The 10,703-nt window shown below is 39.3% G+C and overlaps 2 protein-coding genes across 4 annotated transcripts; both read left to right on the top strand.

Annotated features, from left to right (window-relative positions):
• Window positions 1-305: 305 nt before the first annotated feature.
• On the top strand, window positions 306-6,160 carry denr (density-regulated protein). Of its 3 annotated transcripts, XR_010911664.1 has the most exons (9): window positions 306-445; window positions 1,550-1,661; window positions 1,767-1,786; window positions 1,861-1,946; window positions 3,089-3,177; window positions 4,514-4,630; window positions 4,727-4,866; window positions 5,847-5,950; window positions 6,047-6,160. XR_010911664.1 is itself a non-coding variant. In XM_067485298.1 (8 exons), the coding sequence occupies exons 1-8, from the start codon at window positions 335-337 to the stop codon at window positions 5,889-5,891; spliced, it is 720 nt and encodes a 239-aa protein (XP_067341399.1). In that variant the 5' UTR covers window positions 306-334; the 3' UTR covers window positions 5,892-6,160. The 3 variants fall into 3 exon arrangements, 2 of the variants coding, with proteins under 2 accessions (XP_067341399.1, XP_067341400.1); XM_067485298.1 differs by having other exon boundaries at window positions 5,847-6,160; XM_067485299.1 differs by having other exon boundaries at window positions 376-534; window positions 5,847-6,160.
• A 216-nt stretch (window positions 6,161-6,376) lies between these two features.
• LOC137104309 (hydroxycarboxylic acid receptor 2-like) lies at window positions 6,377-8,959 on the top strand. The gene has a single exon (XM_067485295.1). The coding sequence runs from the start codon at window positions 6,597-6,599 to the stop codon at window positions 7,584-7,586; it is 990 nt and encodes a 329-aa protein (XP_067341396.1). The 5' UTR covers window positions 6,377-6,596; the 3' UTR covers window positions 7,587-8,959.
• The last annotated feature ends 1,744 nt before the right edge of the window (window positions 8,960-10,703 follow it).

Here is a 10,703-nt window from a genome sequence, read left to right as displayed (position 1 = left end):
TGGAGTACTTGTAATTTGGTACTTTTAAAATTAAATTTAAAGCAAACAGCAGGTAAGTTTTTATTATTCTATTATATATGTATTTAGTATTTCCACATTTACCACCACCACTTATATTGTGTATTTCCGGTTGAGATGAATTAAATATCTATCTATCTATCTATCTATTGAGTTTGTGTACTTCTACCAAATCTGATTTAAACACTTTAAACTTTACTTTTTAATAACAGCTTTGGGGGTTTGGGAGCCCATATTTTTTGCACAACAACTTATTTCTTTATTGAGCTTGAGAATGTTATGGATGGTTTCATCAAAAGTTGCTTACATTCGTCTTATGGGCGTCAGGTGGCGCTGTTACACATTAGCGCTGCACAGCGACCTTCGACAGCTAAGAAGAAGAAGCACCAGCAGGCGTGCTCACAGTACGCCAACTACATCGTATCCAGTAAGGATGGTTTACTAAAAGAGAGACTGCTGTAAATAATGCGCGCAATATTACTGACCAGACATCAATTTTAGAGTTTCATTAGCGGGGTACGTAACTCGACATTTCATATGTCTTTAATCAGTCCTTGAGGGGCAGAGCCTGCTATGTTAGCGGTTCGTTAGCTCGGTTAGCCTGCTAAGCTAACGGTGACAGCTGACTTATCTGATGAATGAAATCACTGAAACAAAAATCGGGGGATTCTTGTGTATTAATGTGCGGTTTGTCTTCGCTGCGATAGAGCCTGCAAATTCAGACAGTTCTCAATAATTTAAATGCAAGATATGAGGCTAAACGACTGCACCAACTGTAGCGCAGCTGCATGTGTTAGCCAGCTAAAGCTAATTTCGCTTATTTATTCGATCCCATTAACGCGAACCAACTATTCATGGTCTGCTGCGGGTGCTCGTTGATTTAGTCCCTGTCAGACACATTTGTGAGTGGTTACAGTTAACGAATCGGTTTTGTTGTTAGCTAACTCCTGCCCATGTATCTGTGCTAATGTGAGCAGGGCAGGCTAGCATGATGAAACATTGGCAGCAGCCCTGTTCGCACATATCTGCGCTAGTGTCTAATAATAACAATCTGAAATCGCACTATTCTGACCTTAAATAGACCGTGGTTATTCTATTCTAGCCTCCTCATATTACAGTTAGTCTAGGCAACTACATTTTGCACAATTTAGCACAAAATACCACTTCTCCTAAAATGATTCATTAAACGGTGGGTCAAACTTGACATCACGAGGTGCTTTTTGTGTTGACATAAATATGATCCAGTTCAGTTTAACACTCGGTACTTGAATGGATTATGTAGTATTTTAAATTGAACGTGGTGAAGAACAAGAGCAACTAACCCTATTTATCTGTCCAAAAACCTATGCTCTTACTGTATATCTAATTTAGCTACTTAATATACCCATCTGGACAGGTGTGGTCTCCACACAGATCTTCTTTTAAATTTAGGATTTGAACATTGCATCTTAGTACAAACTAATTAAACCATTTGATGAAGCATGTTCCCCAAGTGTTTAATTTTCTGTTACTTTTTACGTCTTTCATCCAGATAAAAGTGATGGCTACTACTGAGATGGAATCTGGTTCTTCAGAAAGCAGATCAGAGTCCAGCACAATTGACCTTGATTCTAACTACCCACTGAAAGTTCTGTATTGTGGAGGTATGAGAATGTTGTATGATCATTATTCAGGGTAGGATTTTTGCGAGCTTTAATGCTGGTTTTGATGCTTTTCACAGTATGACGTTATGTTTTTTCCCTCTGCAGTGTGCTCTCTGCCTACAGAGGTAAGTTTATTCTGACCTTGGCAAAACTGACTTATGTTGGAGTTCTAACTGAATCTAAGCTATTGCATCCGCAGTACTGTGAGTACATGCCCGAGCCAGCCAAATGTAGGCAGTGGCTTGAGAAGAACTTTCCAGATGTTTTTGCCAAGATGACTGTGGGTGAGTGAGTGGGTGGGTTTTCACACGCTTTACTGTAAACATCTGGTGGATAAGAAGAATGTTTATTATAATGTGTAGAATTTATACTTTGACATGGTGCTAATGTGGTACAGCATATGGTTGTTAAACTACACTTAAATGACAATGATATTAAAGATTAATGCCTTCATATTCACTAATATTGCATGGTGGATGATATGTCTGTCACTGAAGCTGTATGATGTTTACCTGGAACTGAATATTCAATTTGCAGTTGCAGCAGACTCATTCTAATGTCCTACATGTCTTGTGCATACATTTTGTTGTAAGTGCTCTAAAATCCAATCTACAATTCTAAAACTAATACTGGAATATTTAAATATACATACTGCTTCAGAAAGTTTTCATACCACTGCCCTTATGGGGTTTTTGTTTGTTTTTGTAAATTTCATTTAAAATGGGGAAAAATGCTATTGAGTGAAAACAAAATCCTTAAAAATCTTTGTAAATTTACTCATAAAAAAATCTACTTATTATATACGGCGTTCAGCATTTAGTAGTAGTGTCAGAATGTTGAGTGTGTAAATCTATCCACTGTATAATTCACTCTCCAAAATGGCAATTGACTTAGTGTAAATTATATAGTTAGTAGGGAACATGTGAGTAGGGGGTGATTAAGGAAACAGCCATAATAATGCCTGAAATTTAGATTGCAGAGCAAAAATTGCAACTTTAACTATTTAGAAAGATAAAATGTAAAACTATGCAGTAAAGGAGTCTGTATAGTGTACATATTGTGTAGGTGGTAAAGAGTTGAATTTAAAGTAATTAACAAAATGGATTCATTGCATGTAGAGGTACAAAATGGCTTCGTTGTGGTTAAATCCTAAAAAAAGATCATAGATCTCTAAATTCTTTAATTTTCTAAACTTTAATAAAGATGGTTACTTAGAAGGTATAATAATTATTTCAATGCACAGTTAAAAAAATGTAATGGGAACAAAGACAGAACCATAAGTGGACTACGATGTGCTGAAAATTATACAGTGACAGTAATCTAGTATTCAAATAGATCTTCTTTCTGGACTGTTGAGAAACTGCATGTTGCTGGATTGATTTATTTAATTTTTTTAATGTTTTGCTGTCTGATTTCTGTCCTACTGGCCCGAGAGCAAATGCGCCTAAGCAGGAACTCGGCACTGGAGAGGCTCCCCCTGCAGGTGAAGAGGAAGAGAAGAAGAAACAGAAGAGAGGTATGTTGTGAAATGCTGGAGAGACCAGAAAGAGAATCTCTGATGTTCTACACTTACCCATTGTAGCTACTGTAGCAGGCTGAGTGTATTCTGATGGTGGCCCCATCCCATGACTATGGATGTCCCTATGTAGATACCGGCATCCTGCCGTTCTGTTATTATCCTCCTCCTTTTTGTTCCTTTCAGCAAAAGTTGCTTTTTTTATTTAATACCATTCACCACCATATGTGGTGCAATGGTGGTGCTTACGTGCAATGAAATGATGAGGATTTTACTGTCCAGAAACTTGAAGCAAAACAATGTAGTACTTGTATCAGTATTTGGTATTGGCAAGTACTCAAATGTCACTGCTTGTATGCAGTCAGGGAAAATGTGCTATCGGGACATCGCTGCGTCTGGCTGTTAAAGGGTGTGATGTAACCTCACGTGTTAAATTAGTATCTGCGTCTTTTTGTTTTTGTTTTTAATTTGAATATCCTCTTCACAGCCAGCATTGTTTATTTTCATCTTAATCAGGCTGTGCTGCGTAGCTGGACTACATGTCTGTGGTGGAGACAAACTCGTCTTCTGCTTAAAGCTAAAAAATGTTGGCTTGTTGGGATTTTGTGCCAGGACTCGCTGAAATCAGCTTTTCAACCTGGTTTGAATCCCGTCGTTTAAACTCTGTCATGTCCGAATAATATGTAACTGCTTTCGCTGTGTCCCGGCTTCGTGGGTTAATGAGTGAAAAGGTGACGGGAGCGACTGCTGCTGGGGTTTAAACGGTTTGCACGAGAGGCCTGGTGGTGAGCCTGGCTGCTCGTTCAGCACTGAGGGAACACGCTTTGATTTTTCTGTAAATGGGGACAGTACTGTGAAATATTTCAAAAATTATTGTGATTCCCAGGTTGCCGACAGATATCACTTTGTGTTTGAACTGTATCCAAATGAGTGATGCTGTGAGACCCTGTGCAGCTGCTCGAGTCTCATCATGGTGACGCATTTGGGGAAGATGTGTCCAAACGCGGAGCGAATACTTCGATCACCACTGATCACTCATGATAATGAATAATTTCATATTAAGTGTTAATCATCATTTAAGCTTTAGACCTAGGAAAGCTGATTTTAGAGTGGCAGCTCCTTCTTAGTTTCTCTACAAGCTTGTTTGATGAACCGTGTGTGTGTATATGTGTGTGTGTGGGGGGGATTTGAATTGTAAATGAACTTTACCTCTAACAGCTGAACCATTGTTTATATTTATACACTATTACAACTCAGTATTAGCTGTTGTATTAAGTTTTTATTTGTCTTTCTTTTGTGTTCTCATGGTAACCTGGACTCTTTAATCTGGTTTAAGGTGGAAGGGGCCAGATCAAACAGAAAAAGAAGACGGTGCCTCAGAAAGTTACAATTGCAAAAATCCCAAGAGCCAAGAAGAAATACGTCACACGGGTGTGTGGCTTGGCAACGTTTGGTATGAGCTATGTGTTTTGTTTTTTGTTTTTGAACGCTGATCATTTCCTGTCTCTAAGCTTTATTCTCACCATGAATCATGTGCCTGCCCTTGCAGAAATCGACCTTAAGGAGGCTCAGCGATTCTTTGCCCAGAAATTCTCTTGCGGTGCCTCGGTTACAGCAGAGGATGAAATAATCATTCAGGGAGATTTTACAGATGACATAATCGACGTCATTCAAGAGAAATGGCCTGAGGTGAGCCTGATATTTCACAGAAAGTGATTGGTCTTCACTTGCTCTTTCTTTTCACCATAAGGTAGAACTGTTTTCTGAACGTATTCACCTTCTGAAAAGAATGGCCGAAGTCGTTTTTAACAAAAGTGATTGATTTATTATTATTTTGCCTAAGTCAGCTCTTACTCTGTATGTGGTTCAGGGTGACGATATGTAATAACTACAGTTGAAATGTCGTGGGGTTGTCTTCATAATTTATTTTCTAAAGAAATTTCTGCACTAATGAAAGTTGGACTTGAGCACGATGGTGTTTCATACAAACACCGTTTACTGAAACAAGACTGAGTGTGATCAATGCCGATGCAGCAGCAACACGCTCAAATATTGATATGAATGAGATTCACTCATTACATGATGTAATTCAGACATGTTTATTACTGTTGCTCCCAGGTACGTCATCAAATTCTTTTCGTCCGTCGGAAAAAATAAATATGCGTCAAGGTTTTTATTTTTTATTTTTTTTGTGTTTTTTTTTTTTTTTAAGTTCCTTAAAAATACCTTAACGTTTCTATTTGGCATTTTAAAAAACGGAGGCATGTTTTGTATGTAGTAGAGGCTGCTGTAGGATGTAAAGCCAAAGTGCTTTATGTAATGAATTTAGATTATTATATTGTTAAAGCGCTGGATCTTACATTGCTGTGCCTGGAGGTTCATTTCAGAGAGAGGGTGTTCACCAGAACAGAGGCCAATCCAACCTCACCCCACACAGACATGCAGACTTATAGTTATAAGTTATAAGCTCAGGTTTCAGTTCATTCAATCAGTTTTCCGAAGCAGCAGAGTCCATAATGCTTTTCTAGGATTTGGTTGCTGTAAATAATAACTGGATTAGATGTGTGTCACAAGCACCATGCAAAGTAGGCACACAGTTTTAGAATTATGAAAATGAGTCCTGTCACGGCAGACTCGATGAATTTACCGTCTGTGTCTTTTTATTGTAGGTGGATGATGACAGCATTGATGATCTGGGTGAAGTCAAGAAGTGAAGACCAAATATGCACTTTTACTGAAGAGGATGTGACCTGTAACAGCGACCTGGCCAAATGTACACATTAAGTCATTTTATACCTATTTTATTTACTGTACATAACAAACGCTGTGGACTTGGCCACTCACTTGGCATTTTTTTTTTTGTTTTTAGTTAATAGCTGCTTTCTCTCCTTTGCCAAAGGTGTGGTATGACATGAATCTCTCCCAGATGTTGTTCACTCAAGCAAAACTGCAGGCTAATAAATTTCAGTCTCTCTCGCCTGTACACGCAAGTTTTCTGTTTTTTCTTTCACTGGCTCTGATTTTCCGAACATTAAACGCTTTTCTTTTTCGGGGGTTTGCTTTATTTTATTCACCGGCTTTATTCGAGTCGCTTAAATGGCCGCGGGTTATTTGTTTTTCTTGCATCCTACACAGTCCCCTTGAGTGCACCTGTTCCCCTGCATAATAGTTTTATAATGAAGGCACACTCCCTGGACAGATAACATTTACAGTTGTTTCCATGCTCCCCTGGGTCAATACCCCTTCCCCACAGATAACGCATGCACAAATGTTCACTCCACTTAGGAATTAGCATGTTTGTCTGAGAATCGTTTGCATGCACGGAGCCACAATTTCCTACCCGAGAAGTCACTCAGTGCAGGATATCTGTGTTGACACTGATCAGAGCAGCAGATTGGTGCTCACTGACCGTTCACAAGATGAATCTAACACAGTCTCGGATGTGCTGCGCCTTCGAAACTCCCATCCTGAACCAGGTTTTGCCTCCGGTGCTGATCCTTGAGTTCACCTTTGGACTGATCGGGAACTTTGTTGCCCTGTGGATGTTTATCTTTCACTTGGACTCATGGAAGCCCAACTCTGTGTACCTGGCTCACCTGGCTCTTGCAGACTCCATTGTTCTGTTCTGCCTGCCTTTCAGGGCAGACTACTACAGGCGTGGGAAAAACTGGATCTACGGCGACGTCCCGTGTCGTATTCTGCTCTTTTCGCTCGCAGCCAATCGTGCGGCGGGGATCTTCTTCCTAACTGCTGTGGCCGTCGATCGTTACTTCAAGATCGTCCGGCCAATGAACCGGATAAACCGAATGGGGCTGGGCTATGGTCTCTGGGTCTCCCTTGGCCTGTGGGGTCTCATTTTTCTCGCTACAGCGTACCTTCTTGCTGATCCACACTTCTACTACACTAACAACCAAACCCAGTGCGAGAGTTTCAACATCTGCATGGGCTTCAGCCCCCTCATGACCTGGCACAATACTTTTTACATCGCCCAGTTTTTCCTCCCTGCTGTAATTGTCGCCTTCTGCACGTTCCGAATCACGTGGCAGCTCAGACACAAGACTTTGGACAGAAATGGAAAAATGAAACGAGCCATTCAGTTCGTCATGGCCGTGGCTTTGATCTTTATCACCTGTTTCTGTCCCAGCACCATATCCCGTGTCGCCGTGTGGATCCTCAATATATGGTACGACGAGTGCAGATACTATGAAGAGGTCAACCTGGTGTTCTACTCATCCGTGTGTTTCACATATTTCAACAGTGTGCTCAACCCTCTGGTGTATTATTTCTCCAGCACTGCTTTTCGCGGCACCTTTAGGAAGATGGGGAATAAACTGCTGGGAAGAGGTAATGAGGAGCAAACATTTTCAACTGACAATGACATTTCCACCGTTGAAGGAAGGAGGATTTAAAGCTAAGTCCTGTTTAGTGGCCTGCAGAAATACCCTAAAAGTTGTTACGTGAATTCATAATGCATGTTAAATTTATATTCCTCTAATATAGAACTTTGATATAATGTGATTACAAGGCTGAGTGTAGTTGAATGTAATTGCAATTAACATTTTTCTTGTTGCACAGTGACCTAGTTGAAAAGTTGTAAAGTACAGAAATATTATGTAGTGTATAGAAACACACAGCAAGGCAGTAAATATCCTTCATTATCTGCTGTAAACGACAAATATTGATTTACTATATGAATAAGTTTTAGTCTTCTTTAGGGCGATCACTGAACTGCCAACACATACAGAATGCAAACATCCACTGCAATAAATTTATTTTGATGTACTGTGCGCACATTTTTTTGGTCTTTTTTCATTTGAATTAATAAACATTAGGATAACCAACAAATGTATTTCTCCTGGGCACAGTAAGCCTCACTTTACCATCACAGGTGCCCACACCACCACGAAAAAAAAAAACCAAACGAGGTCCCAGGAGGAAGTCCCATCTGTTAACCCACCATTTAATCTATTAGCCATGGGCTCAAAGGGGGCAGGGGGGTTTCTCCAAACTAAACCAACGCCACAGTGCATCCCACACACACACACACACACACACACACACAGCTGTAATTACCAGTTCATTGATTTATTCAGTTCATAAGTTAAGAGGTAATAAGAAAAACTTCCATTGCACTTTGGCATCTCTGGGGGATCGTTTCACCAATTTCTTCTCTACAAAACACCTGCAGGATCTGAACCAAAAATCCATCTACAACAGTTACAGCTGCAGGCATAAACATGATAATGTAACAATGTACTAGTTTGTATTTACTTGTTTTCTTGCTGTTGTCCAAAATGTGAAATAGTACCAACTGTTGATGCTTTGTTTTTTTTGACATTGTATTTGTTTTGTGCCTCTTTATTGCAGTTTGTTGCCCGTTTTAGGTTTTGTTTTGTCTCGTTAAAGTTGTTCCGTATGATTTGCATCTCTTTTTGTTACTGTGTATCTGTTGTCATTTGCATCTCTCAGTGGTTTTTCGTTTAGATATTTTGAGTCACTTTTTAGTTGCTCACTTTATCTTTGTGGTAGTTTTGCAACACTTCTTGTTACTTTAGACGTGTGTGCGTTTGCCGTATTTTGAGCCTTTAGTTGTTCATTGTCTCTGATTGTTTTGCATGTATTTCAGTATCGGTTTTTATTTTCTGTCTTCCTGAGACTTCAGGCCATGTACAATAATCCATCCCTCCTTTGGTTTTTACAGCTATAAATGTTCTGTGACTTATACTGTGAAAGATTCATACAATACAATAAATACAATTACATAAAGACATACGTAATCACACCAGCGTCTTCAGACTAATGAATGGTTCTTCTGAGCACAGGCCCTTGGGGCAGAGCCTCTAAAGGCATTATTTCTTTGTGGCATGCAAAACACCACATCCAGGGTTTATCAGCTTATTTGAACCATAACACGGAGCTTCCTGGAGCTTCCCCTAACCTGGTAAAGGTGGTCACTTCTGTTTTGGTTAAGCAAACCTAAAAAACTACAGAAAGCCTATTCAATATTCCTAAAATAGCTACACACGGATGCAAATAATAGCTAGGAAATGCAAAAAGAAATGCAAAAACAGTTCCAAAGCGTGAAAAAAAACAGAAACAAAATGATCATAAAGAGATGCAAAATTACTAAAGACTCAAAACTGTTAAAATAACTACACATGGATGTAAAATGACTCAGAAACATGCAAACTACTTCAAATACACTCAAAGCAAAGGGGATGCAAAATTTCCAAAGCCATGCAAAATACATTGGTGCAAAAATCGACCTCAAAAGACAACCACAACTGACTACAACAATTACATTTTAATCATTTGGCAGACAAGTGCTAAAGGACATTTTCGCATGCGGACTGGAGATTTAACTGCCAACCCTGCTCTACCTGCTGTCTCTGCAGCCACAGCATTAGAGAGGTGCAAAAATAACAGCAGAGACTCAAATATGGAGATAGATAGGATTAAATAAATCCACAAAAACAAGAGCATATCACTAAGGGGACCAGGGGATGTGCCCTCCCAAGTACAGGAAAACTGAAAATGTGTCCCCACTAATATTGGGACCAGTCATGCTTCGTCTTCAAAAGCTAAAAGAGAACGAATGTCCCCATTTTAAACTGGCTAAATGAATGAATTCATGCTGCTCCTTCCAGTTTCTGACTGTTCTGTTTGCTCCATACACACTGGATGACTCATGACTCCACAGGTTGAACACAGTCGGTTTAAATTGCAGCATCACCTGTGTTAAGTAGAAACTCTGTTACAGGAAAAAATGCGCTCACGAGTGGAGAGTCCGTCACCAGAACGCGCCGTGCACGGTGTTTTTCAGAGATCGATCAGTTGAGCTGTGTAGAAGTAATATTTCTTTTCATCCTATTTTTAAAATAAATTTAAAAACGGCTGTTCACTGTGAAGCAACACAGTAACTTCTTTATGTGAACCAACTCAGCTTTATTTTCTAAATGTATTTTAAAGTTATTTTGTTATGAGAGGGGCTGGTTGCAGGCTGCATGCAATACCACCCCCCTAAACCAGATAGACATCCAAAGTATCCACAATTATTAGAGACCTAAAACAAGTATTCCTATAAATAAGGCTGCATGTCATTTGTGGTCACGTTGAGTCTAATTTTCTACAACTTTCATTTCTTGTTTTGGTCATTTTCTAGTCTTTTGGGCATTTTTCACCGCCTAGTTATTTTTATCTTTTCGTTTGGTAATTTTTGTTGTCTACTCATTATTTTGTTAGCTCCTTTTCTTTCAGTTTTGTCTGTCTTTTGCAAATTAACCAACATTTTTTTTTTAAATCAAATTTTCATCACTTTTGGGTCATTTTATTTTTTCCGACTAATCTTTCACGCCTTTCGGTCATGTTCGTCTCTTTCTAACGAATCTAGCTATTTGCCCTTTTATGGTCAATAACTGTCAACTTTTCGTCTTTTTTGGGGGGGGAGGGGTCCTATTTTTAGTCCTATTTTTGTCTCTTTTTCGTATTTTTTCATGTCTGTTGTTGTCCTGTTTTTTCTCTTCACT

This window comes from Channa argus, chromosome 18, assembly GCF_033026475.1.
Source record: "Channa argus isolate prfri chromosome 18, Channa argus male v1.0, whole genome shotgun sequence".
Taxonomy (NCBI): domain Eukaryota; kingdom Metazoa; phylum Chordata; class Actinopteri; order Anabantiformes; family Channidae; genus Channa; species Channa argus.
This window is presented reverse-complemented; position numbering and strand designations above follow the sequence as displayed.